We start from the raw sequence: 27,419 nt of genomic DNA on the forward strand, positions 1-27,419 counted from the left end.
GCAGTGATTCTCAACCTTTCTGGGGGCTGATGCAAATGATCCAATGGCCTTCCTGGGTTATTCCGTGTGTACTAAAGTTGGACAACCACTATTAAGACCTCCGTCAAGTGTTAGGCAAATACAAAATTGTATAATGCCAGAAAGCATAAGGATCTGGAAGAATCTCTGACAACATAATTATGTAGGAGAAACATGGTTCTTAAAAGGACTGTACTGGGCCCCTTGTACAGCATTCCCTGTGCACCAATGGAGATGTTTCCTAGATATTTCTGTAAAGTGTGCAAATTGTGAGAAATGTGATTATAGGAAGTCGATTTGCTAGAACAAAAGAAAGTTAATGGATCCAGAAATAAAGTTCAGAGTTGTGGGAAATGTAATCATATATGGATCTTGTTCTGTACTTAGAGGTGTAAAGCTGGCATGGTACTCTCTTTGCATGAGAAGATGGAGTTATTGCATGGCTCTCAGCACTGAATTTTTTTTTTAAGTGATGAGGCTGGTTTACATTGGACTTTGTGAAGCATTTCTACCATGATCCTTGAGTTCAGTAGGAAAAGATGAGCAACCAGGGCTAGAGGGGAATTTGTAGCCATACTTCATGGTGAACCCAGAATCCTGCTTGAGGACTGGATCTTGGTCTCTGCCCTGATGAACAGAACAGATGCTAGTCTTTCCTCTGAAAAGTTTGGTGTTAAAACGGAGTTTGCATTTGTTACAACTAAATGGTTATAATGAAATTATGGTTAAAATCCTGCCCCTGGAGGGTATTTTATTGTAATTTTATTAGAAAATTGGACTTGGGGAAGTATTGGTTAGGCTTTTTGACCATATATTTGTATGTTCCTGGCCACCTGGAGAAGGAAACTCTGAAAATAGTATGAGAAAAGCCCCTTAAATCAGAGCTCCAATTTCTAAACCATGTCATTAAGGAATGGCCGATGCATGGTCATTCGTCCTCCAAGAGGAGAAAGTTATGTCTGCTCTGCCCCTGAGTGGTGAAACGGTTTGACTGAGCTGCCTCTGGCTGCAGAATAGGGAAAGCTGGCAAAATTCACTAAATAGACAGTTCCTGGCAGCCATGGGGTGTGCCCAGGGTATCTAAAGCTATAAATTCTGGTAAATATTTTTCATTGTCTGGGTCCAAGGTCTCAGGATATGGTTTGAATTGGGTTTCAGTCCCTCTAAAAGTAAATTCCACCCTGATAAATGGAAATAGATTACTTTCTACACAATGTCTTTCCGTTCAGTTGTAAATGGAGAGTGTTTTGAGGAGGCTTCATTTAATAATACCTTATCAGACAGCTTTCAGGAACCTGCAGTGTCTAATATGTCTGTTGCTATAGTAACGGCTGCTTGCTTATGCTCTGCATCTCATATCTGTGTCTTCCATGGGCCCCTTCTTTCTACTGATGAAGGGGCTTGGAAAATATTCTCCACTGGGAACAATTGCAGCTCCGGCCCTCCACTGTGGAAACGGTACCCACAGCACTTCATTCTGCTTGGCCTATTGGAAACCAGGCTCCAAAGGGTGTCTATACACACGTCATACGAGAGAGAGAAATCTATAAAGCTTAAAGGCAATGAGACAAGTGCCCCTGCAGACCTGACTGAGCAGCCCACCCCCAGTGTTGGTTCCACAGAACTCTCACCTATTTACAGAGAACTTAACGGATTTCAGATCTGTGGTGGGGACCTAGGAGCTGCTGCTCTGTGTCCTCATTTTCCCACTCATTTGGGGAAGGATGATTGAGGACGTGGGGGGCATGTTTCTAGCCCTAAATGAGAAAGGGAAAGACCACCTGCCATGCATTTCAATACTCTTAAACTATTCTAATTGATCACTATCCCACTAAGTGACAGGCCACAACCAGGATCCTGGAGCAATAATATAGGGAAATTGTCTTTGTTCCTTGATCACTTAACAAAATATGAGCCACCCAGGAACACCTTTTTCTCTAGCCCTTCGTTTTTTCTCCCCTGATAGTTCTTCATTATTCTCTGTTTTTTGTACGTACATAATATTTCCCTTCTCTGCGCCTGGCCCCTCATTGCCTGCAGTTCTCTTTCTCTCTTGTGGGAGCAATAGTTTTTCTCCTGTAATTCTTTTCAGTCAGTATCTGTGTTTCCCTGGGCTTGTTGTGTTTCTGTGCCTCTGTGAATCTCTAGGGCAGGCTGGCTCTCTGCCCCCCTCCCCTACACACATCGGGGTTATCAGGTGGCCACTGGCCCTGGGGTTGTAGTACCCACCTGGGTACCAGCTCTCTCACTTTCTCTCCATCTCAGAGAAAGGTAATGAAAATAATCGGGCTTCATTAATTCCAAACCCTGTGAGATGATAGCCATTTGGAGCCTGTTTGCCGATTAGATGGTCTAAATTAGAAGTGACCTTGGTATACTGCCACTGCTTGCCTCTCTGAGTCTAATCATGCTCCTTCTGTTCATGTGTTTCCCAGTCACCTCTTTTTTCAGTCTTTCTCAATCTTAGTTTCTAAAATCTGGTTCTTGGCCACGTTTGTTTTTGGTCCACATAAAAGCTAACAGGGCCCTGCAGTTTTCCTCATGAGCATTAGTATATAATATATTTTTAAAGGGACAACCACACAGAAGACATTTTAGAAAGGAAACAAGACAGAGAGAGACACTAGTCCCTCTAGACTCTGTGTCCAGTGTCCAGCCTGGCGCATTTGGAAGGTAGTGAGGGAAGGAGAGAACTGCTAAAGCTCGCTGCCCGGAGCTGCCCCGGTTGGCCAGCGGCATGTGTGCGGAGACCAGCCAGCAGGCTGGAGGCTGTCTGGGTGCAGGAGAGGGAGTGAGCAACTGGACTCTGTGGAGCAGGCGACTTTAGGTACACCACTAGCTAGAATGCTCAGCTCTGGAAGCGGGTAGGTTGAGCTTCATGCTCCAGACCTATGCCTCATTCATAGAGATGGGCCAGCTCTGTGCCAGGAAGGCCCAGGTCTGAGGCTTTTCCCTTTTCCCCCACTTTGTCTGAGGTTCTTCATTCTATTGATTTTTACTGAAAAGTGAAAGATTTGAGGCTTCTTCAGGAGTCTAGGTTTTGGCAAGTCTGTACTCTGACTTGGAAAAGCGCACCTTTCAGAAAGAAGCCCTATTTAGGCGAACAGTGCCAAGGCTGTGTAGGGAGGAGGGTTCAGTACTTTTTCTAAGAAATTATCTTTGCTTTCCAGCATGTTGAATTTGGTTGCACTGATCTAACATCAGACAGTGGCTCTGAGAAGTGAATTTGCATGAACATTTCTACAAGAACTTAGCAAAGTTTACCCCGTGGCTGCTCAGGGTTTTCTGTTTGGCTTCTCCACATCCATGACCTCAAGAAAGTAAGGAAGGTGGAGGGCTTCCTATAATTCCAGCTTCTTCTACCAATGTCGTAGTGGGGACCAGACCCATATCTAAGCCTCTGGGTTTTATAAGGTATGTCCTTGGGGCTTTAGGGTCCACTGACCTCAGAGGGATTTGAAAGGCATTAAGTCATAATCACAAATAAAATGGTGAACTGGAATTACGAACTAGTTATTTATGAACCCATGTGACCTCTCCTTAGTAGTCAAGAGTAATTAACTAGAGTCCATGGATTTCCCTCTGAGGAGCCTGTGATTTTTCTGAAAATTGTTTTGCAATAGTCTGTGTGTGAAAGTATTTTTTCTGGGCGTCTACAACTTTGATCAGATTTTCTGAGAAGTGTGTAATCTCTAAAAGGTTAATTTTTCTGGGTTGTGAGCTTCTTGGACACAAGGATCATGTCTTGCTCTGTCTCACAAGCATGTGGCACAGGTACCCTGCCTGAGTGAGTGAGCAGAGACTCACATGCCCTTCCTTTCAACTACTAAGTTGTTCTGGCATTGCTTAAGCCTGAAGACTTTTAGAATCAGGTGGAATTCTGGTTTTGGTGTTATATATGAGAATTGCTTAAACTTGAAGAATTTCAGCATCAGAGCAGAACTCCACATTTCTCTTATTATACACGAGACCTGTTTATTTGTCAGGAAGATTGGAGCCACTGTTTGTGTTCAGACTTTCGGCACCCAGCTCAGCTGATGGTTTCATTCTACATTTCCATCCACTCTACATACTCTGGAAGGAATGTAATTGACTTGGCTTACAAGGGTGCGGGGAACACATTTGGTATCTGGGCCTCCAAACCTGAAGTCTTGCCCTATATATGTTTAAATAACGACTTTCACATATCTGCATCTTTAGGGGTATTAGAATAATTTCAGATCACCTCTCCTAATGGTTAATAAGATCACCATTGAACTACCCTCTGCCAAGGCCAATCTTGAGAGACCCAAATTCTGAGGAAGTAAGGTCTAATCAAATTTTCTTACCAAAACACCTTTATTTTACTTTTGGTTAAAAGTCTGTCTTTATAGTCTTAGCTCTCCTCTATACAATAATGGGTAGAATATGGGGACGTAATTGAATGTAGTTAGTGCTTATCGGTGTGCAGATGATTAGAAAAATCAATCTACATGGATGGTAAATGTAAAAAGTATAGGTGTTTGGACTTAATGTGTATTGTTATCTGGACAAACAGAACACTTTTTGTTTGGCTTTGAGTCTGTGGCTGGAGCAGGAGACAGTGTTTATGTGCCTGTGTGCACCTATGTGCTGTTTGTGCAGGGGCGCTGGGGGAGGGCTTCAGTTAGTTTTAAGGGCCTCTGAGGTTTGGGCACATTTAGAATGGCTTTGGTTATACTGTAGCCAGGGTTTGTCCTCTCGGAAACCTACATACTCCAGTGCTCGTAGCAAAAGGGAAGGTCTTTACAAAACCACGCTCAGCAGTTAAATAACTACCTTTCCAACTGACCTCCAGGTCTCCATCAGAGAATGTGGCTGGGATAGTGTGAACTTTGCACACAGTTTAGGTAGCCAGGTGGTTGGAAAACAAGGGCAGGAGATGCCAAGGCAAGTAAGTTTTAAAGGAACTCTGCATTTGGCCAGCTCTCCTTTTCTTCACTGAGCAGAACTCCTCAGTGAGCTGTTGGCAGGACTGAATTTATGGCTTTATGAAAAAGCAAGCAAACCTTAAGTGGACAGCTTTGGCAGCTGGTAGGAGAGGGAGGATTGGATATAGGCACAGGAGTGATCAGTATGTGGGAGCTGGCATGGGGCCCTCCATAGCCTGTGCAGTAAGGAGGTTTCCATTCTCAGCCTCTCTGTTCAGACACATGCACAAGGATCCTACCAGAATTTCTAGATCCTAAGGATTCCCTTTAGGGCTATTCTTTTTGCCTTCTGAGAATTTCCTGCTCGTTAAAATTTTATATACCAAGGCTTTCTTCCTCCTCAGGGAGAGGTTGGGTATGCTATAGATGAGAAGATGCAGGTAGATAAAAGTAATTACTTAAACACATATGGGGCAAGACTTACAGGTTTGGAGGCCCAGATTAAGATGCAGAGGAGCATGTGAGGTTGATGATTATATTTCGGGAGAGTTAATTGATGGAAGGTGAAGGCAGACAAAGAACCGCTGCTTACTGCCTTCTTGAATCCCAATCAGGAATTATGATTAAAGTCGCAGCGAGACAACAGAGAGCTGATGAATTGGTGTCTTTTTTTTTTCTTTTTTTGCCGTCATTCACACTTGATTGACTTCAACCTTTCAAGTGCAAAAGTCTCTCTTTTCCATTATTATTCATAGCCATCTGAGTTTTTCTAATTAAAGTGTATGAAAACAATTACTGATCCATCGTACTGAGTCTGTTAGAGGGGATGTCTGCCTTACTGTAATGCGTATGAAAAGCCCACAGTTTTCTATAATGATGTGCAGCTGAGGTGTTAGATAATTTTATTCTTTTTTACTCTGTAGGGCTTTTTTTTTTTAAATTTCTCATGATTCATTTTTCATAATTCCAAAAGATCCCAGGAAAGGACTGATCCTACAGTTACAACTGAGAAAGGACGTGGGGGGTGTCTTTTTTCCTTTTCGTTTCTCCTCCTCTTACTCCCAACCTTGTGCTCCCCTTTTGCTGAGGACTATAAATTAATCGGCGACCTTTCACTTCTTGGACTCCCGCTGGACTCCCCGACCACACTGGTCAGAAATGCTTTCTATTAGAAAGAAAATAGATGGAATGAGTTTGGCAATCTCTGCTCCATTCCTAATGATTCATCAACAGCTCTCTCTAACCAGCTGCTGACAAGCTTTGTGTGAAGGTGCAGATGTCTGTGAGAGCAGGAATTGTCACACGTGTTCACCTGCATGTACCTGCTCTTTGTAAACACAGCATTTCTCAGACTCCTCTCTGTAGTGCCTGTTGCTTAATTTTAATACCTATTGGCATATGGGTTGCTGAAATTCTAATACCCCATAAATGTACTGAGGGTGTTACCTTTTTGGTGTTGATGTGGACAGCTGTCTGGGTTTCCTCTAGCCTTGGAGCCCATCACTGATGATCCTGGTAACATGTCAGCAGCTATTTTGAGTGAGGGCCAGGATTTTCAAACAATTAAAATAGAAACTTATTTAAAATATAGTAACCTAGGGGTTCCAATCATTGCAACAGTAAATTAAGATACGATTTTTTGTTGTTGTTGATGGGAGAAGAGTGCCTCCAAGTGGGGCTAGGCACTGTGTAGAAAGGTTAGTGGTGACTGTCATTTCTGTGCATGTAACCTCAGAGTCAGTTCATTTCTCAGGCTGTCATCAAACAGGAGACAAATTCTAATTCATCTGGGAATATCGTCACCATCTCCCTTCCCACCCTTTAGCAGGGAAAGGGATATTGCTCTGTCTTTAAACAAAGAATCTTCTCTCCTTATGTTGGATATTGAGGGCTGCTTATCACATTAATGTGAGGTAAACGATGAGTTGGCCAGATGGCAGGGAAGCCTAGAAAAATGTCTGAAGATCAGACTTAAAATCGTAGTCCATTTAAACCAAGCTAATTCTGGAATTGCTCTATTAGGAAACAATGGCCATGGTCAGAGTGGGCTATCCTATTGTAGAGTGCTGTGCGGGGCACCCTCTGTAGCTGCAGCACTGGCCAGAGCCTCCCTCTGATGCTGTGTATCTTGGGCACAGTCTCCAGAAGAAATCTGCCTTGAGTGAGTCATAAGAAATGCTCATTTGCACTTGATCTCAGCTTGTAAAGGGTTACAAAATGTCTCCTGGAAAATCTGCCAGTGTGTCTGCATGTCCTTAGCCTTCCTTTGTTCTCTTCTCTTCTTCTTACCCTTTCCTTTGCTCTTACTCCCCTCCTCTTCTTGCCTGAATACATTTTGAAAACAGTACTACAATGCTCCCTGCTTCAAGATTACAGTGTACTTTACTAGGTATGATTTAATTAGGGCCCTTATTATGTTTTCAGCAGCTTAAGGTGGGCCTTTCAACTTATCTACCTAATTGGTTGCACAAGAAGTTTCACAGCCCATGACAAAACATTGTCAGTGATCAAAGTCAAAATTCTGCATAAAGAAAAAATATTAATAATAAGATTATTCTTCAAGTGTGCACTGCTAATTATGTCCAGAATGTAACCGTAGAAACACTTTTGACTGATGTGAGCTTTGTCTAATAAACATGAATCTTCAGTGAGCTATGAAAAGTGACACCTCCAGCTTTACACTGGTGAAGGCTAATTTTGCTTATTAAATAATTTTTACACATTTCCCTATTTTCTGTCTTTTTCCTCTCCATTTGACTCTCATCTCTCTGCATCTTGTTCCTCAGGTGACCACCCCCGAGATGGTGATGCCCAGCAGCATGTTCCTCCCAGCGGCTGTTCCAGATCGAGACGGGAACTCCAGTGTGGAAGAGGCAGGAAAGCAGCCTGGTTAGTGCCATTGTTCTTGACTCTTCCAAATGGAAACCAAATGAAAAATCTTCACAGAGCGAGGGGGCCCAGAATCCTGTACCACAGTGGTTTTCAACTGCTGGTCGGGGGGCCGCTCCGTGAGAGAGTTAACCACGCTGATGTTGTATGAAGACTGTAGACCCAGTGATCTCGGGTCCAATGAATTTGCTTATGCTCAGGGTGATTTCTGCCTTAGCAGTCCCTGAAATAATTCTCCTATTTTCACTGGTCCCTAAGTGTAAAAAGGTTAAAAACCACTCCTGTATAGTACTCCTAAGGTGAACAAAAGATGAGGGCCACTGTTGTCAGCCACTTTTTATCCTGATTCTTAGCATGTATCTGTATACTATTCATATGATTTCAGGTGAGAGAAAATCAGGTAAGAAGCAGTGGGATTTTGGTGGACATGTGTCCCCTTTAGGGAGTGAATAACCAGAGACTCAGTCAATAGACCCCTAATTCACCATCCAAAATTGTTAAATGTTCCATCTTTGAGGACTTAATTATTAGGGACTTGTGGAACACATGGGTAATTTCAGGGTGCTGGGTTAGTTGTCTTCTTAGTCCACACTAAGTTCTCCGAGTCTTCTGGGATTGCCTCAGGATGCGGCATAGAGGTGCATTTGGAAAGAATGTTGCCATAGACAGGGATGATGGTGCCCCAGGGTGGTTCCTACCTTGATGGATCATTAGACCTCCATTTATGAGGCTTTCTACTTCATTTACCTCCTGTCAGCATATTGGACTGTGGACTGACTGAAAAAGGGTCAGAATATTGATGGGTGTGGTGATATCATCATAGGAAAAAATCAACTATATTTTAATAATTGGCCACTTGAATGATCATTGCTTATTGAATAGAGATGACAGTCAAAAAGCCTAAAAATATATTCCAAAATTTCTTAATTATAATGAGCAGCAGTTCTTGTAAATTCCCTATAACTCAGGATAGCATTAATTCATGTTCTACAATACTGATCCATGAAAAAGGTGAACCCACTCTCAAATCAGCAACCTTGAAACCAGTTATGAGAATTGAAGGTTTATTAAATATTGTTTAAAAAACAGATCTGTGATAAGACACAGGCCTCTTAGGAGTCAGAACGTTTCATATTTCCTTTGGTCTTCTCTGTTCTTGTGTATGTGCTCTATTGGAGAGGAAAGGAAAGCAGGAGGCTGTGTGGAGAGAGTCTGAGTCCAGGTTGTTTCCCTCATCGTCAGATTGTGTTCACGAGGCCTTGCGAGTAGACAGTTGTGGGTGCCATCTTTGAAGCAAAGTCCTCTTTATCAAAGCCCTCTTTATCGTTGGGCTTGATTTTTACTTATTTATTTTTGTACAGAAACCTCAGAGGATCCTGGAAAGAACATCTTGTCCTCTATGAGCACAGAGCACAGTGGCGAACTGAAACCCTCTCCTGCTGACCCAGGCTCTGTGAGAGAAGACTCAGGCTTCCTGTGCTGGAAGAAAGGGTGCAACCAGGTGTTTAAAACATCTGCAGCTCTTCAAACTCACTTCAATGAGGTTCACACCAAGAGGCCTCAGCTGCCTGTGTCAGATCGCCACGTGTACAAGTACCGCTGTAATCAGTGCAGCCTGGCTTTCAAAACCATTGAAAAGCTACAGCTCCATTCTCAGTACCATGTGATCAGAGCTGCCACCATGTGCTGTCTTTGTCAGCGCAGTTTCCGAACTTTCCAGGCTCTAAAAAAACACCTTGAGACGAGCCACTTGGAGTTGAGTGAGGCTGACATCCAGCAGCTTTATGGTGGCCTTCTGGCCAATGGGGACCTCCTGGCAATGGGAGACCCCACCCTGGCTGAAGACCATACCATAATTGTTGAGGAAGACAAGGAGGAAGAGAGTGACTTGGAAGAGAAACAGAGCCCAACAGGCAGTGACTCTGGGTCCATACAAGAAGACTCGGGCTCAGAACCGAAGAGAGCTCTGCCTTTCAGAAAAGGCCCCAACTTCACCATGGAGAAATTTCTGGACCCTTCTCGCCCTTACAAGTGTACTGTCTGCAAGGAATCTTTCACTCAAAAGAACATCCTGCTAGTGCACTATAATTCTGTGTCCCACCTACATAAGTTAAAGAGAGCCCTTCAAGAATCGGCAACTGGTCAGCCAGAACCCACCAGCAGCCCAGACAACAAACCTTTTAAGTGTAATACCTGTAACGTGGCGTACAGCCAGAGCTCTACTTTGGAGATCCACATGAGGTCTGTGTTGCATCAAACCAAGGCCCGGGCAGCCAAGCTGGAGGCTGCAAGTGGCAGTAGCAATGGGACTGGGAACAGCAGCAGTGTCTCCCTCAGCTCTTCCACCCCAAGCCCTGTGAGCACCAGTGCCAGCAACACCTTTACCACCACCAACCCAAGCAGTGCTGGCATCGCTCCAAGCTCAGGCTTACTGAGCCAAGTGCCTGCTGAAAATGTAGGGGTGCCATCCCTGGGGAATCCCATCGGTGCCAACATCACTTCCCCTTCAGAGCCCAAAGAAGCCAATCGGAAGAAGCTGGCAGATATGATTGCCTCTAGGCAGCAGCAGCAGCAGCAGCAACAACAGCAGCAGCAGCAGCAGCAACAGCAAGCACAGACACTAGCCCAGGCCCAAGCTCAAGTTCAAGCTCACTTGCAACAGGAGTTGCAGCAGCAGGCTGCCCTGATCCAGTCTCAGCTGTTCAACCCCACCCTCCTTCCTCACTTCCCCATGACCACCGAGACCCTGCTCCAGCTGCAGCAGCAGCAGCACCTCCTCTTCCCCTTCTATATCCCCAGTGCTGAGTTCCAGCTCAACCCTGAGGTGAGCCTGCCGGTGACCAGTGGGGCGCTGACACTGACTGGGACAGGCCCAGGCCTGCTGGAAGATCTGAAGGCTCAGGTTCAGATCCCACAGCAGAGCCACCAGCAGATCCTGCAGCAGCAAAGCCAGCTTTCTCTGTCCCAGAGCCACTCTGCCCTGCTACAGCCCAGCCAGCACCCTGAAAAGAAAAACAAATTGGTCATCAAAGAAAAGGAAAAAGAAAGCCAGAGAGAGAAGGATGCTGCCGAAGGGGGAGAAGGCAATGCAGGACCAAAGGAGTCTCTCCCAGAAGCCTTGAAGGCCAAAGAGAAGAAAGAATCGGCACCAGGGGGTAGTTCTGAGCCTTCCATGCTTCCTCCACGCATCGCCTCAGATGCCAGAGGGAACGCCACCAAGGCCTTGCTGGAGAACTTTGGCTTTGAGCTGGTCATTCAGTACAATGAGAATAAGCAGAAAGTGCAGAAGAAGAATGGGAAGACTGAGCAGGGAGAGAATCTGGAAAAGCTCGAGTGTGACTCCTGTGGCAAGTTATTTTCCAATATCCTGATTTTAAAGAGTCATCAAGAGCATGTTCATCAAAATTACTTTCCCTTTAAACAGTTGGAGAGGTTTGCAAAACAGTATAGAGAACACTACGATAAGCTGTACCCTCTGCGGCCACAAACCCCAGAGCCGCCGCCACCTCCTCCTCCACCGCCCCCACCCCCACTTCCCGCAGCACCGCCTCAGCCCGCTTCCACGCCAGCCATCCCTGCATCGGCACCACCCATCACTTCGCCTACGATCGCACCGGCCCAGCCATCCGTTCCGCTCACCCAGCTGTCCATGCCCATGGAGCTGCCCATCTTCTCACCTCTGATGATGCAGACGATGCCACTGCAGACCTTGCCGGCCCAGCTGCCCCCTCAGCTCGGGCCTGTGGAGCCTCTGCCTGCAGACCTGGCCCAGCTGTACCAGCACCAGCTCAACCCAAGCCTGCTCCAGCAGCAGAACAAGAGGCCTCGCACCAGGATCACGGATGACCAGCTCCGCGTCCTGCGGCAATATTTTGACATTAACAACTCCCCCAGTGAAGAGCAGATCAAAGAGATGGCCGACAAGTCCGGGCTGCCCCAGAAAGTGATCAAGCACTGGTTCAGAAACACTCTCTTCAAAGAGAGGCAGCGTAATAAGGACTCCCCTTACAACTTCAGCAACCCTCCTATCACCAGCCTGGAGGAACTCAAGATCGACTCCCGGCCCCCGTCACCAGAACCTCAGAAGCAGGAGTACTGGGGAAGCAAGAGGTCTTCACGAACACGGTTTACTGACTACCAGCTGAGGGTCCTGCAGGACTTCTTTGATGCCAATGCTTACCCAAAGGATGATGAATTTGAGCAACTCTCTAATTTACTGAACCTTCCAACCCGAGTCATAGTGGTATGGTTTCAAAATGCTCGACAGAAGGCCAGGAAAAATTATGAGAATCAAGGAGAGGGCAAAGATGGAGAGCGGCGTGAACTTACGAATGATAGATATATTCGAACAAGCAACTTGAACTACCAGTGCAAAAAATGTAGCCTGGTGTTTCAGCGCATCTTTGATCTCATCAAGCACCAGAAGAAGCTGTGTTACAAAGATGAGGATGAGGAGGGGCAGGATGACAGCCAAAATGAGGACTCCATGGATGCCATGGAGATCCTGACGCCCACCAGCTCCTCCTGCAGCACCCCGATGCCCTCACAGGCTTACAGCGCCCCAGCACCGTCGGCCAATACAGCTTCCTCTGCTTTCTTGCAGCTTACGGCAGAGGCTGACGAATTGGCCACCTTCAGTTCAAAAACAGAGGTGAGTGATGAGAAACCAAAGCAGCCTGAACCTCTCAGTGCACAACCAAACCCAACCCAAGAAAAGCAAGGACAACTAAAGGCAGAGCTGCAGCAGCAAGACCAGCCCGAGCAGAAGACAAACACAGCCCAGCACAAGCTCCCCCAGCTGACTGCCCCCCCTTCATTACCACAGCCCCCTCCGCAAGCCCCACCTCAGTGCCCCCTACCCCAGTCAAGTCCCAGTCCTTCTCAGCTCTCCCACCTGCCCCTCAAGCCCCTCCACACATCAACTCCTCAACAGTTGGCAAACCTACCTCCTCAGCTAATTCCCTACCAGTGTGACCAGTGTAAGTTGGCGTTTCCATCATTTGAACACTGGCAGGAACATCAGCAGCTTCACTTCCTTAGTGCACAGAACCAGTTCATCCACCCTCAGTTTTTAGACAGGTCACTGGATATGCCTTTCATGCTGTTTGACCCTAGTAACCCTCTCCTGGCGAGCCAGCTGCTCTCTGGGGCCATACCTCAGATTCCAGCAAGCTCAGCCACTTCTCCTTCAACTCCAACCTCCACGATGAACACTCTGAAGAGGAAGCTGGAGGAAAAGGCCAGTGCAAGCCCTGGTGAAAATGACAGTGGGACGGGAGGAGAAGAACCTCAGAGAGACAAGCGTTTGAGGACAACTATTACACCAGAACAGCTAGAGATTCTCTACCAAAAGTATCTATTGGACTCCAATCCAACTCGAAAGATGTTGGATCACATTGCGCATGAGGTAGGCTTGAAGAAACGTGTGGTACAGGTCTGGTTTCAGAACACACGTGCCCGGGAAAGGAAAGGACAATTCCGGGCTGTGGGTCCAGCCCAGGCTCATAGGAGATGCCCTTTTTGCAGGGCCCTCTTCAAAGCCAAGACTGCTCTTGAGGCTCATATCCGGTCCCGCCATTGGCATGAAGCCAAGAGAGCTGGCTACAACCTGACTCTGTCTGCAATGCTCTTAGACTGTGATGGCGGACTCCAGATGAAAGGCGATATTTTTGATGGAACTAGCTTTTCCCACCTACCCCCAAGCAGTAGCGATGGCCAAGGTGTTCCCCTCTCACCTGTGAGTAAAACCATGGAGTTATCTCCCCGAACTCTTCTTAGCCCTTCTTCCATCAAGGTCGAAGGGATTGAAGATTTTGAAAGCCCCTCCATGTCCGCAGTTAATCTAAACTTTGACCAAACTAAGCTGGACAACGACGACTGTTCCTCTGTCAACACAGCAATCACAGATACCACTACTGGAGACGAGGGCAATGCAGATAACGACAGCGCGACGGGAATAGCCACCGAAACCAAATCCTCTTCTGCACCCAGTGATGGGCTGACCAAAGCGGCCATGATGGCAATGTCTGAGTATGAAGATCGGTTGTCATCAGGTCTGGTCAGCCCAGCCCCGAGCTTTTACAGCAAGGAATATGACAATGAAGGTACAGTGGACTACAGTGAAACCTCAAGCCTTGCAGACCCCTGCTCCCCAAGTCCCGGTGCAAGTGGGTCAGCAGGCAAATCTGGAGACAGTGGGGATCGGCCCGGGCAGAAGCGTTTTCGCACTCAAATGACTAATCTGCAGCTGAAGGTCCTCAAGTCATGCTTTAATGACTACAGGACACCCACCATGCTCGAGTGTGAGGTCTTAGGCAATGACATTGGACTGCCAAAGAGAGTTGTTCAGGTCTGGTTCCAGAATGCCCGGGCAAAAGAAAAGAAGTCTAAGTTAAGCATGGCCAAGCATTTTGGTATAAACCAAACAAATTACGAGGGACCCAAAACAGAGTGCACTTTGTGTGGCATCAAGTACAGCGCTCGGCTGTCTGTACGTGACCATATCTTTTCCCAACAGCATATCTCCAAAGTTAAAGACACCATTGGAAGCCAGCTGGACAAAGAGAAAGAATACTTTGACCCAGCCACTGTACGTCAGTTGATGGCTCAACAAGAGTTGGACCGGATTAAAAAGGCCAATGAGGTCCTCGGACTGGCAGCCCAGCAGCAAGGGATGTTTGACAATGCCCCTCTTCAGGCTCTTAACCTTCCTACTGCGTATCCGGCACTCCAGGGCATTCCTCCCGTGTTGCTTCCTGGCCTCAACAGCCCCTCCTTGCCAGGCTTTACTCCATCCAACACAGGTGGGTTCTGCTCTGGGTGATTCTGTCAGCATGAAATAGCTACCCAGTTAGCACTTCTGTTCTGTGGCTACCACCCATACCCTCTGAGTGTTGGCAGGCAGGAAGCTTCAAAAAACCTTCAGCTACCTTCCATTGAGTCTCCCTTGAGCTGGCCTCATGTACATGGTTCTTTAGCTTCCCAGTTCAAGGATGGCACCTCCTGAGTAGATTCATCGCCTCTGAAACAATTTTTGTGCCCTGTGTTCAACAGTACAACCAAGGTGTGTGCCATATGGAAGAACTTCGAGAGTTCTGGCATATTATATCCTGGCGTATTTCCAAGAAAGAACCTTCTATTGTAGACCTTTCCATTCAGTGCTTATGGAAATCCCTTGTAGGTATTTTTAGAAAATATAAGACATTTGAATAGGTAGTTCTGGATTATGGTCTGTGGAAACTTGTTCAGGAGAATTTAAAACAACTCTTTGCCCTTACCTGTGGCCCCGTCCCCCCTTTTTGGAGAGCTGCTATCAGGTGTCTCCTTACTCCTGTGATTCCCTTCTAGCCAGAACAACAGTAGCTATGTTAGCTTCTAATGAGACTACATATGTACTCAAACGCACTGGCCGGGAATCTTATATTAGGCAATGTGGTTTTGAATTTTGACACGTTTACATTAGTACTCCAGACAGACAAAATGTTAATGATTTTTAGGGGTATTCAGTCACAGCATCATTTCCTTTTGCCCATCTCCCTTTCTCTGCTCCCCTCTGTTCAGAGTCATATACTTGGTACTTTTATTTTTCCACTTAATGAGGAGTTTCACAGCTCTTCCTGTGTACCTCTTTTGTTTCTGTACTCACCCATCTTCTCTGGATCCACCTGTCTTTCCTAAATTGGACCTTCACCTCCACAATCCTGTGAGACTTAGTATACAGGTCAGCAAGTTCCTCCTATGGCCACCACTGACCAGTATACATTCACCAAAGGAGAACCCCTCAGAGTGTCTCCTGGCCGTCTCCCTTTTCATGGGTTGAAGTGCTTCTACTATGTCACAGAGTCCTGTTGAATTGAATCCAAGTTTTACAAATTTGGCAGGTTTTACACAACATGAGGCTACTTCATTCATGGTCCCAGTTTCTTATCCAAAGAGAACAAGAAAAGAAAGCCTGAAGATGAAGAAGTTGTTTCTTATATGTGTTGGCAAGTTAATTTCACAGAATGATACTCAAGCCAGCCAGACATAGGATTACTGTTGCAGCCCAGGACTTTGGCAGAGGGGCTTGGGAAAGCCCGATATTTCATAGTAATGTGAAAAAAATTAGAGTCAGGATGTCTGATCTATTACCCTTGTTTTACAGATGAGAAAGCTGAGGCCCAGAGAGGTCAAGACCATTCAGCAAGCTAGGGGAGGAGCCAGAGCTCCCACCCAGGCCTCCGGGCTCCCAGTGCTATGTGCTCCTTCACAACACCCAGTATGAGCCAGTCAGTCAACAGGTATATGTTTAGTGCTACTGAGGTTATGACCACTTAAGAGAGGACTCACGATAGAAAGATATCTCTTAATTATTCAAGGCAGCCAGGTGTGCCCTAGTAACCACCTCCCGACTATACTGAAGTTCACAGGAACACTGGATCTGGAATGGGAGGGAAGAAACTTATGTTTAATAGGTCAGGCACAATGGTAAGCTCTCCCCATGTGACCTTTCATGTAAAACCCTACAACAATTTACTCTGGAAAGCTGAGGTTCTGAGCAGTCAGCAAACGGGTCCAAGATCATGTGGCAGATGTGTCTGACTCCAGAGGTGCATGCCTAGGTCCCAGGGAGATGAAGTGCTTTGCTTGGTTCGGATCTTACAGATGAGAAAACCAAGGGATATAGATTATTATGAAGTTATACTGAGCTGCTGTACTACTGTTATATTGAATGTGGCTAGTGCAGAGCTTGGTAAACAGCATGGGTTCAGTAAACATTTCTTAAAATTTTGAATCTCTTACGTAGACGGTCAGTTCAAGATACAGAAAATCAGTTTAAAGTCTTCTGGTCTGGATCTTTGTCCTGAGTGCCTCATGTCATAGACATGCAGAAATCTCTAGACAGTCCTTCCTTATCTTTTCTTTGGCTCTGGCTCCAGCCTAAAACTTGGAGCAGGCATGCTACCTAGAGGGAGACAGAAAGAGCCCATGTCCCAAGTCTAGAATTCATAATCCATTCTGTTTCAGCTTCATTTGTGCCAATTTAACCAATGAGCCTTTACTGAGTTTTTGAGTCAGATTTATCTCTTTTCTGGTTTTAGCCCTTTATTTGCATTGAGGAAATTGGATGTCTTAATCTCAGTGGTCCCTTCTGCTGTTTTGGAAGAGGACATTAATGATGCTGTGGAATGCTGAGGAAAGCATCTTCCTTGGCTATCCAAACATTAATGGGTGTTTTTCTGGGACTGGCAACTTAAGACAATGTTCTTCTCTTCATCTGAAATTTGCATGTGTTTAAATGTGTTTAAAAGTATGACAGCCCAGTAAACACTGTAGTTGGAAGTCAGTATCAACTTCACCCAGGTCTGGGCTTAGAGTGTTTTTTGTCCTCACTCGGAGAGTGTCATGTTATGGATCCACCTACCAGAACTTTCTGGCAGAAGGTAGTCCAAATAAGTGGTTGAGGGGCCATAGGATTTTTTATTTTACATTTGGTGGTCTCTGAAGAGGTTGTATACTGTCTAGTGCAGGGGTTGGGAAGCTATGGCTTATGAGCCAGATGTGGCTCTTTTGGTGGCTGCAGACAAATCTTTAATAAAAAAAAGTAACATTAAAAATATAAAATATTCTCATATATTACAATCCATTCATTTCCTACCACTCATGTTCATGGTTGCAGTTGGCTGGAGCCAATCACAGCTGTCCTCCGGGACAACACCAAATTTTTATTGGATAATGTGTAATGTACACGGGTCGTTGTATGGCTCTCAGGGAATTACATTTTAAAATATGTAGCGTTCATGGCTCTCTCAGCCAAAATAGTTCCCGACCCCTTGTCTAGTGTCTTGGGTGTGGCAAATATCAAGATGATCTAAAGGCTGCTGCCTATGAATTCTTCTCAATTCTTGTCTTTTCTCAGCATTTCATCACTCTGCACATCATGTCTCCCCCAACCCCCCAAACACACCACAGTGTTATCCCTTCTCCACTATCTTGTCTTTACAAACCTATATAGTTTGATGTGCAGGTTTGCCTTCCTATCTGAAAGTAGAATGTTCCTATGAAACCCTTCATAAACTAAAATGGCATAAAGCCGAAAAGCAATTCACCTTAGGACACACCTTGCTAACGAATGCACAAAATCAATCAAGATAAAGCCCAGATGCTCAAAGAAACAATTCAAAGCTAGAGTGGCTTGATGCTGAGAGGCCGAGTGTAATTCCTGGGGAAGGAGCTGGGCAGTGTCACTCTTGCAGCTCGGGGTGTGCGCTGCCTCCTTAACGGCTCACTGCAAAGCAAACACTCAATGCTGTTTTCACCTTTTGCCTTTTTTTCATAAAAGTGCAAAAATCTTTATTTCTTCCAGTTAGCAAAAATGGGTATTAATGTAGATCTTTTGAAAAAGCCAAGTGTAATAAAGTGAACTTTTGAAAAGTGGGGATACCTGTACCAGCAGCGGCATTTCCATGACCCTGGAAAAGATTCAAACCAGAAAATAGGTATAGGTTAGGGAGGCTAGTAGGTGCTGGGCTGGATGGAAAGTTTTACAGGTAGTGGTAGATGAAGCCTGCATGTGATTGAGGATGGAGTTGTAGCCCACATGGCTCTAGTGACATGGTCAAAGGCCTTTGCTACCCATAAGCCGTGGTGCCTGATGTAGGTGGCCATGTTTTAGGAATTGATGGTGGCAGCACTATGGGCTGTTCCATTTCTGATATGTTTTGTTTTCCCTCTTCCTGTGGCTGTTTTTTATTTGTTTGTGTTTGTTTTTTCCCCAAACATCTATAGCCCTGGCTGTACTGTCTGTCATTCAAACAGGAGGGGGAGGAGAAAATGTTCATTTCTTGGGGGCTCCAGATTCCTCCTTCTAGATCAGGGGTCTCCTTCTAGACCCCTGTTCTAGATGGTTACATTTTTCTACAGGTTTGTTAAAGCAGACCAGCTGAACCAAGGCATTGGGACAGTTCCCTGAATGGGCTGTTTTTATTTATTCCCATCCCCCCTTCTCTGCCCTCTTCATGTGTCCATTCAGCTTCAGCACTGGAAGTCACAGAGGTCCGTGAGGATAGCCTGCTGTTTGTTCACTTGGCCTTGGGGCTTGGCTGGGTTTCTTGCTTTCCTTCACTCTTTCTCCTGTTGCCTCTCTCCTCCAGTCAACTTATGATGAGACCTCTTGGCTGTGGTATTTCTGTGAAGCTTTGATGAAGGCCTTTGGTCCCAGCTGGAAACAGCTACTTTGGGCACCTCCATATTAATTGCTGTGGGTGGAATGAATGGTATTGGGAGCTTGGCAAAGGAAATATGAACTAGTGGGTGGCTGTGGCACATTGGGCAGGAAGGTGTTTGGCTGAAAGGGGAAGTATGGGAGCAGACCCAGGACTGGGTTTGATTAGAATACAAAGCTCTCCAACCCTGAGCCTGGCCTCCACCTCTGTTGAAAATGTTGGTTTTGAGAGGATCCTTCAAGTTTAAACCTTGAGACCTCAGACTTTGTACCGGTGATACAGGTCAAACATCTTGAGCTGCAGCCTCACCATCCAGACTGACACATGATTTCTGTCTCCATTTTTTCCAGCTTTAACGTCTCCAAAACCGAACTTGATGGGTCTGCCCAGCACAACAGTTCCTTCCCCTGGCCTCCCCACATCTGGATTACCAAATAAACAGTCCTCAGCATCGCTGAGCTCCCCAACCCCAGCACAAGCCACCATGGCGATGGCCCCTCAGCAACACCCCCAACCCCAGCAGCAGCAGCCACAGGTGCAGCCGCCGCCAGCAGCCCAGCCACCACCTGCGCCACAGCTCCCGCCCCAACAGCAGCAACGCAAGGACAAAGAGAGTGAGAAGGTAAAGGAGAAGGAAAAGGCACACAAAGGGAAAGGGGAAACCCTGCCTGTCCCCAAGAAGGAGAAAGGAGAGGCCCCCACAGCAGCTGCAGCCACGATCTCAGCCCCGCTGCCCACCATGGAGTATGCAGTGGACCCTGCACAGCTGCAGGCCCTGCAGGCAGCCTTGACTTCAGACCCCACAGCGTTGCTCACGAGCCAGTTCCTTCCTTACTTTGTACCAGGCTTCTCTCCTTATTATGCCCCCCAGATCCCCGGCGCCCTGCAGAGCGGGTACCTGCAGCCTATGTATGGTATGGAAGGCCTGTTCCCCTACAGCCCTGCACTGTCGCAGGCCCTGATGGGGCTGTCCCCGGGCTCCCTACTGCAGCAGTACCAGCAATACCAGCAGAGTCTGCAGGAGGCGATCCAGCAGCAGCAGCAGCGGCAAATACAACAGCAACAGCAGCAGCAGCAGCAGCAAAAAGTGCAGCAGCAGCCCAAAGCAAGCCAAACCCCAGTCCCCCCTGGGGCTGCTTCCCCAGACAAAGACCCTGCCAAAGAATCCCCCAAACCAGAAGAGCAGAAAAACGCACCCCGTGAGGTGTCCCCCCTCCTGCCGAAACCCCCCGAAGAGCCAGAAGCGGAAAGCAAAAGTACGGACTCCCTCTACGACCCCTTCATTGTTCCAAAGGTGCAGTACAAGTTGGTCTGCCGCAAGTGCCAGGCGGGCTTCGGCGACGAGGAGGCGGCTAGGAGCCACCTGAAGTCCCTCTGCTTTTTCGGCCAGTCTGTGGTGAACCTGCAAGAGATGGTGCTTCACGTCCCCACGGGCGGCGGCAGTGGCGGCGGCAGCGGCGGCGGTGGCGGCAGTGGCGGCGGCTCGTACCACTGCCTGGCGTGCGAGAGCGCGCTCTGTGGGGAGGAAGCTCTGAGTCAACATCTCGAGTCGGCCTTGCACAAACACAGAACAATCACGAGAGCAGCAAGAAACGCCAAAGAGCACCCTAGTTTATTACCTCACTCTGCCTGCTTCCCCGATCCTAGCACCGCATCTACCTCGCAGTCTGCCGCTCACTCAAACGACAGCCCCCCTCCCTCGTCGGCCGCCGCCCCCTCCTCGTCCTCCGCTTCCCCCCACGCCTCCAGAAAGTCTTGGCCGCAAGTTGTCTCCCGGGCTTCGGCCGCGAAGCCCTCTTCTTTTCCTCCTCTCTCCTCATCTTCAACGGTTACCTCAAGTTCATGCAGCACCTCAGGGGTTCAGCCCTCGATGCCAACAGACGACTATTCGGAGGAGTCTGACACGGATCTCAGCCAAAAGTCCGACGGACCGGCGAGCCCGGTGGAGGGTCACAAAGACCCCAGCTGCCCCAAGGACAGTGGTCTGACCAGTGTAGGAACGGACACCTTCAGATTGTAAGCTTTGAAGATGAACAATACAAACAAATGAATTTAAATAAAAAATTAATAACAAACCAATTTCAAAAATAGACTAACTGCAATTCCAAAGCTTCTAACCAAAAAAAAAAAAAAATTAAAAATTAAAAAAAGGAAAAAAAAAGAAAAAGCGTGGGTTGTTTTCCCATATACCTATCTATGCCGGTGATTTTACATTCTTTTCCTTTTTCTTTTAATATATTAAAAAAAATTACCCCTTAACCCTGATACATTGTGTCCTTTTGAAGGTACTATTGGTCTGGGAAACAGAAGTTCGCCTTTGGAGCTTAAACCCCTTGTATATGTGCCCCTTTTCAATAAACGCCCCACGTTGATAGCACAGAGGAGCCCGGCATGCACTGTATGGGAAAGCAGTCCACCTTGTTCCAGTTTTAAATTTTTTGCTATCTTAGCATTCAGATACCAATGGCTTGCTAAAAGAAAAAAAGAAATGTAATGTCTTTTTATTCTCAGGTCAATCGCTCACACTTTGTTCTGTTTTCAGAATCATTGTTTTATACTTTTTTTTTTAAGTTTTCTTTTCTCCTTTTTGTTCCAGAAAAAAATTGTTTCTTAATTTAAAAACGGGCAGAAAGTATTCGAGAAAAACAATGTGAACTGCTTTAGCTTTCTGGGGATTTTAAGGATAGCTTTTCTGCTGAAGCCAATTTCAAGGTGAAAAGTTAAGCACTCCCACTTTCAGAAAGAAAAAAAAACCCCACACACAAAGAGTGTTGAGGACTTGTAGCTTAAAAAATAAGTTTTAAAAACTGACTTTCTGTATTTATGATAGATATTACCATTTTTGGTGTTGAGTAGATTGTTGCATTGGAAATGAACTGAAGCAGTATGGTAGATTTAAAAGGGAAAATAAACCTTTTGTGTACATTTAGCTTTTTGTATGGTCCAGCTGACAGCTCCTCATTTGATGTTGTCTTGTTCATTCCTAGCAGATAGATCGCAATCCGTTGATTTACCTAAGCTTTTCTCCCCCTTTGTCCCTCAATCCCAATTTCTCTTTCCTCCTCCCACCTCCCATCCTGTAACCTCCCACTTATGGTAGCTGCCTTCATTTCTTAGAAGGTAGCTGCAGAATTATTTTATAAAACTAAAGAAAGAATTTCGAAGGGTTCTAGGGGTCATTAGGATCCTTACAGATTATTTTTGGTTGGGGAGTTGAAACTTTTTAAAGGCATATAAGTCTAGTTACCTATGTCTGTTAGCCTCGTGCATTTATTTTTTTATTTAGCCTTCCTTTGGCTTTTCTTTTCACCCGTTTTTTATTCCTTGTTTGGTAGATGTTTCAAATATTCCTTTCCTAAGCTAAAGCATTTGTTTTGATTTGTGTAATTGGACTGTGTACTTTTCTAAAAAAAGTTTTTGGTTAGGGGTTTGGTTTTTGTTTTGTTTTCTTTCCTCTCGCAGAAAAAGAAATTTCATGCTTTAAATAAAATCCAAAGACACACCCTTTCACTGCTGATGCAGAAAAAAAGGGAAAGGGTTCTTCTTACTTGAGAATTTGTTTCTGATTTAAACAAACAAGACTTAGTTTAATAAAAGAGTAAAACAAAAGATTCCCAGGTTGTTATGTGCTTCTTCTGAAAGCAGAGAGGCAACTGTTAATGACAATTCCATATACCAAAAGATACATTTTTACTTCAAAGTTTTGTCTTTATGTTAGGCAGTCTGAGCAGTGAGTGATCCAGAGTGCAGCCAACAAAGAAGCAGATAGCAATGTACTGAGAGTAAAAGAGAACGAGGCACTTGTGTTTATGTTAATATCCTGTAACACACAACACAACGCACCACATACCCTTTCTCATCTAAAAAAAAAGTTGTCTGAACTTTGAAAGGAAAACTTTGTGCTGCTATAATGTAGATTTTGGAGACAAATAGATGCTTTGCTGTTTCACTTTCATAGCCAAACATCAACAAAAACAATCTCCCCTTGCCCCGAAAGTGTGAAATCCTTCTCCCTTCCATTCTCTTTCTTATGTTTCAAAAGGGAACTTTGAAGACTGTGAATGCAGGTTCCATTGGTCACCTTTCGAGCTTCTTTCCCCAGTGCTGAAGCCACTCATCAACTTTGCGAAAGACTGGAGCATTCCAAGATCTGAAAATGGATTTCTTTTTTTCTTTTTTCTTTTTCAGCCGGGACTATTTTATTTTTATGAATTTGTTTTTAGTTTAATGAAAAAAGTAGATCCTGAACTGTTGTACATATTTCTAACTAGGCTGATGCACAGTGCAAATTCCTTTTTTAATTTTTTAAAGTAGAAATACTAAAGAATATCATCTAACTATTCATACCAGTATCCAGTTGTAGCATAAGGTGTCAAAAACAAGTACGCAAAACATTTGCTGTTTTAACAAGCTATTTTCTTTTAACAAAAATTCTTGTATTTCTCCCTGTGTTTGAGATGAACATTTTTAAATTTTAAAGTTGTACAGTTTTTTGTTTTCCATTATTTTATCTTGTTTGTAACTCTATGAAATATATATATATTTTTTGCCATTTAACTGTTGTATGTTACTCTGTGTCTGTATCATATAGAAAAAATTGTTTTTGGTTCTCTATGTGATACCAATTAACAATTTAACACTAGCTTTACCTGTCAGATTCTGCTAGGTCTTTTCTGTAAACTTTGTTTTTAAAAATGATATTGCTTGGTAATAGTGCAATTTCTATCCCTTTCCTACCCCCTCAACTTTAAATTCATTTCCTTGTGATTTTGCCACCCCAATGGTTTTTTCCTTTTTTTTTTTTTTTTTTTTTTAGCTACTACGCCATCCTCCTCTGTGAGGCAGAGTGACTGTCAGTGTTTCGTTATGCCATGCCTTGACCTGTGGGTGTATTTGGCAACAGCAAAGTGGTTGGTTGGGTAGATTGGCTAAGCATGCTTCCATCGACCAGTGTTCCTCAGAGGGGTTATGTGATTGTTTCAGCCTGGAGTGGGTTGCACACTCAATGCTTTCCCCTACAATTCTTACCACTCTCATATATGTTCATTCAAAAAGAAAATAATTCTCAGCATTAACCCAGAAGTAGCAGTCACTAATGGTGAAAAATAGAGGTCAAACAAGAGCTTAGTATGTTTGTGAGTAAACATCCACCCTGGCTGTGACTGGTATCATTTACAAAATATAAATTCACTAAAACACTCAACTGTTGAGATTGGTCTCCCTCTGAGAATTTACTCCTGTCTGCTGCATAGTAGGTAGCTGAACAGGATATCTCAACTCATTTTTAAAAGTAATTTTTCACATTCGTTCACAGTTCATATTTTGGTTCATTGGTTTTTTCAAATACTCCACAGTGTGGGTTGGTGCTAGACATCATTCAGTCTCATAGCACCACTGACCCACAGGATAGGAGTTACTTCATCTATCGTTCCTCCATCATTCCAGAAAGAAATATAAGAAGGAAACACACACAGAAAAGTTTAATCCAGGAAGTTGGATTTTTTTTAAAAAATTAAAAGCTATTTAAAGAGATGAATGTGGCCAAAGTTTTACAGGATTGAAAACAAAGTAAAACAGACGGCATGTGTTTAACCCTGAGTTTATCAGGCATGGCAGGAAGTTGCGGGAGAGAGAGGCAGTGACCCAAGCCAGTGCACTTGATGTTCATGGACATATATTTTTTTTAAGTAATAAATTAAATTAAAACATTTTAAATAGAAGCATAAATTGAGTTGGTTGGTTGTTGGCGCTGAGATACTGCCCACTGTGAAACAAAGCTTTGACTAGTTTTTTTTTGGTTTGTTTACTTTCTCTGGGGGGAGGGGGGGCAAGTTTGGGTAGGAAAGAAAGCATAAATGAACGTGACCCTGAGGTGAAGAGGTATATGAACAGCCTTTGCAATGTACAAAAAAAAAAACAAAAAAAAAACACAAAAACAAAAAAACAACAAAAAAAATAGAGCAAGTGAAACCAAAAATGATGTTCTTGGTGTTTTTCTATAATGTAGTCTTGTTAGCTTTTTTGTTACTGTAACAATGCTGATCTCGAACTGTACCAAAATACATGGAGACTAACAAACAGAACCACATGGAACTTTCAAACTGAAAAAAAAAATTTGTCACAAAAACTTTGTTGTCATAGTTAAGTTGATTGTAGATGGTAATTGAATATACTCCTTTGAAAATATTTCATCAAGTATGTTTCCTGCTCATTGTGATACATTAAAAAAAATATGAGCAAACGTTCTTGTCTCTGTCATCAGATTCTGTGTGTGTGCAGGTGTGGGAAAGAAAGAGGTTGATGACTGAGGAAGTGTAGATTTGAACAGTATCTTGAGGTTGGATGTGCAGGGGATGCTTATTCCAAGGAGCACAAGCATCTTGGGAAATGGGGCCTTGTCTTTCCCATCTTCTGGTACTCATTAAAGTACTAAAGATTTTGGGCATGATGCTGACTAGTTTATTGAGAAGAGTAAGCCCGACAGCTTAGATAATATTTGGCCCCAGAGAACCCTAATAGTGCTTACATTTTTAATTCAAATGTTTATGTAAGAATGTTAGACACTTAACACAACCATGAGCAAAAGTTTTGCTGATGGCCTGGAGAGAGGTAAGTTCAACTTCTCTCTGTGAAGTAGTTCCTACTTCTCTGAAATAGGAACTAGATCCAGTATTTATGGCAAGAGGATATGAAAGGTAAGTCGAGTTAAGTGGGTTATTGACTACATTTACCTTTCCTAGCAAAGAATTTTACTAATTCCCTGTTAGAGCAGAATTTGAGATAAGAACAGTCTGTAAAATAGTGGTGGCATTAGTAATTCCTACATAGAAGAGAATCCTCAGTCCTTTTATGCCTGAAAAATCATTAATAAGGTGTTATGTCCAAGTTCAGGCCCAAAGGCCTTCTATTCATCTCTAATTTATTGCCACAGTGGATAAATAATTTATAAAATTTGAAGCTAGGCTTGGATGGCATTGCAGGCTGTCCTTGCAAGGTCTGCAGCATCTGTCCTTGGCCAACAGGGCATTTCTCTACCCCAGGAGTTGAGCTATGAAACACTCTTGTGTTGGTTCAGACAGCCATCGTCAACTAAGTCCTTTTTCTTAGTTCCTGCAGCAGGCGTTCAAGAAGAAGCAATGACCCTATTAACTCAATTATACAATTGGCACAAGCATTACTAAGTGCTCATAAAAAATAGTTGATTCCCTCACCAGTGCTGGGATCTCTATGCCAAACAAGTAGTGTCTATCCCTAATGAAAGCGTGCTCTTTCCCCCAGACACTGCACCATTCTTTCAGGTGTTCCTGCAGAAGCAGAGGGCTCCAATCTCAGTATATTTTCTTGGCACACAGTTATATCAATGATCTTTCTTCTGACCCCCAAAAAGGTATAGTATGATAAAAACTGTTCAGACCCAAAGCCATGTCTGCCTTTCTAAGCTATAATTATTTTAGGGTCTGGCAGGATCAGATTGAAACGTCTTAAAAGGAACTAGTTTTGCAGAGAGGTTTTGCCGCCTCAGCTCTTTGGAGGAAGGTGACTACAATTCAAATTCTTCCAAAGATACATTTTTAACAAGAAAATAAGACAAAACCTTAGTGATGGTTGAGCCCTTTGTATCAGAAAATCTCGAAACACCTAAATTACATTGAGAAGAGGGTGAGTAGGGGACTTTTTCTGTTACTGGAAAAGCTTTTTTCTTAAGGGAAAAGAAGCCTTCCAATCTGGTTTCAATATCATGCTCATGTGGATGTTAATCTTGGAGTTAACAGTGCCCCCCCACACACACACACCAGGAAAAGGTGAAACGTCATCATCTTATAAAACGGCTGACGTGTGTTAGGTAGCTGTTTCTAATTTTGCTTTAAAGAAATGTGTGCAGTGCCTAGCTCCTGTTACAGACTAATGACCTTCCAAACCTCACTTTCAACAGTTTAGATTTTAAGTTACAAGAGTACAAGCTGTTTAAGAGTCAAGTTGAAGGATGAGAAGTTTGCACCTGCTGCTCTACAGCCTTAATTATAGCAGGACAGATGTGTACTCTCAGTCTCTGTACATTACTGCTGGGGGTGGACCAGCCAAGGCCATGGCAAACTAGCAAAGAAATTAGTGCTCTCAGGACCATTAAAGTAGAGGCTGTTACTTTTTACTTCATAGCAAAAGTGTGTATCTCCTTCCCTCCCTTTTTTCTTTCTTTCTTCCCTCCCTCATTCTTTTTTAAACTAGAGACATATGTTTTTATTATGTCTTAGCCAATTAGTTTTGATTCCTCTCTAGTTTCTCCAGCTTTTTAAAATTACAGGTGTAAAAATAAATGTTTTTTTCTTTATGACTGTTTCATTTCTTATTCTATGTGGGACAAAAAAACTTTAATCCAACTTATGAATCCTTTATTAACATGGGAATGAAAACTTTCAGC

General features: G+C 44.4%; 1 protein-coding gene across 2 annotated transcripts in view; it reads left to right on the forward strand.

Annotated features, from left to right (window-relative positions):
* ZFHX3 (zinc finger homeobox 3) overlaps positions 1-21,141 on the forward strand; it is a 253,919-nt gene extending 232,778 nt beyond the window's left edge. For both annotated transcript variants that reach the window (XM_066243906.1, XM_066243907.1), the window contains exons 8-10: positions 7,694-7,796; positions 9,158-14,599; positions 19,351-21,141. In XM_066243906.1, the coding sequence (XP_066100003.1) occupies positions 7,694-7,796; positions 9,158-14,599; positions 19,351-21,020 (7,215 nt within the window). In that variant the 3' untranslated portion in view covers positions 21,021-21,141. The remainder of the gene's footprint in view (positions 1-7,693; positions 7,797-9,157; positions 14,600-19,350) is intronic.
* The last annotated feature ends 6,278 nt before the right edge of the window (positions 21,142-27,419 follow it).

The sequence above is a fragment of the Saccopteryx bilineata genome, chromosome 9 (assembly GCF_036850765.1).
Source record: "Saccopteryx bilineata isolate mSacBil1 chromosome 9, mSacBil1_pri_phased_curated, whole genome shotgun sequence".
Classification (NCBI taxonomy): domain Eukaryota; kingdom Metazoa; phylum Chordata; class Mammalia; order Chiroptera; family Emballonuridae; genus Saccopteryx; species Saccopteryx bilineata.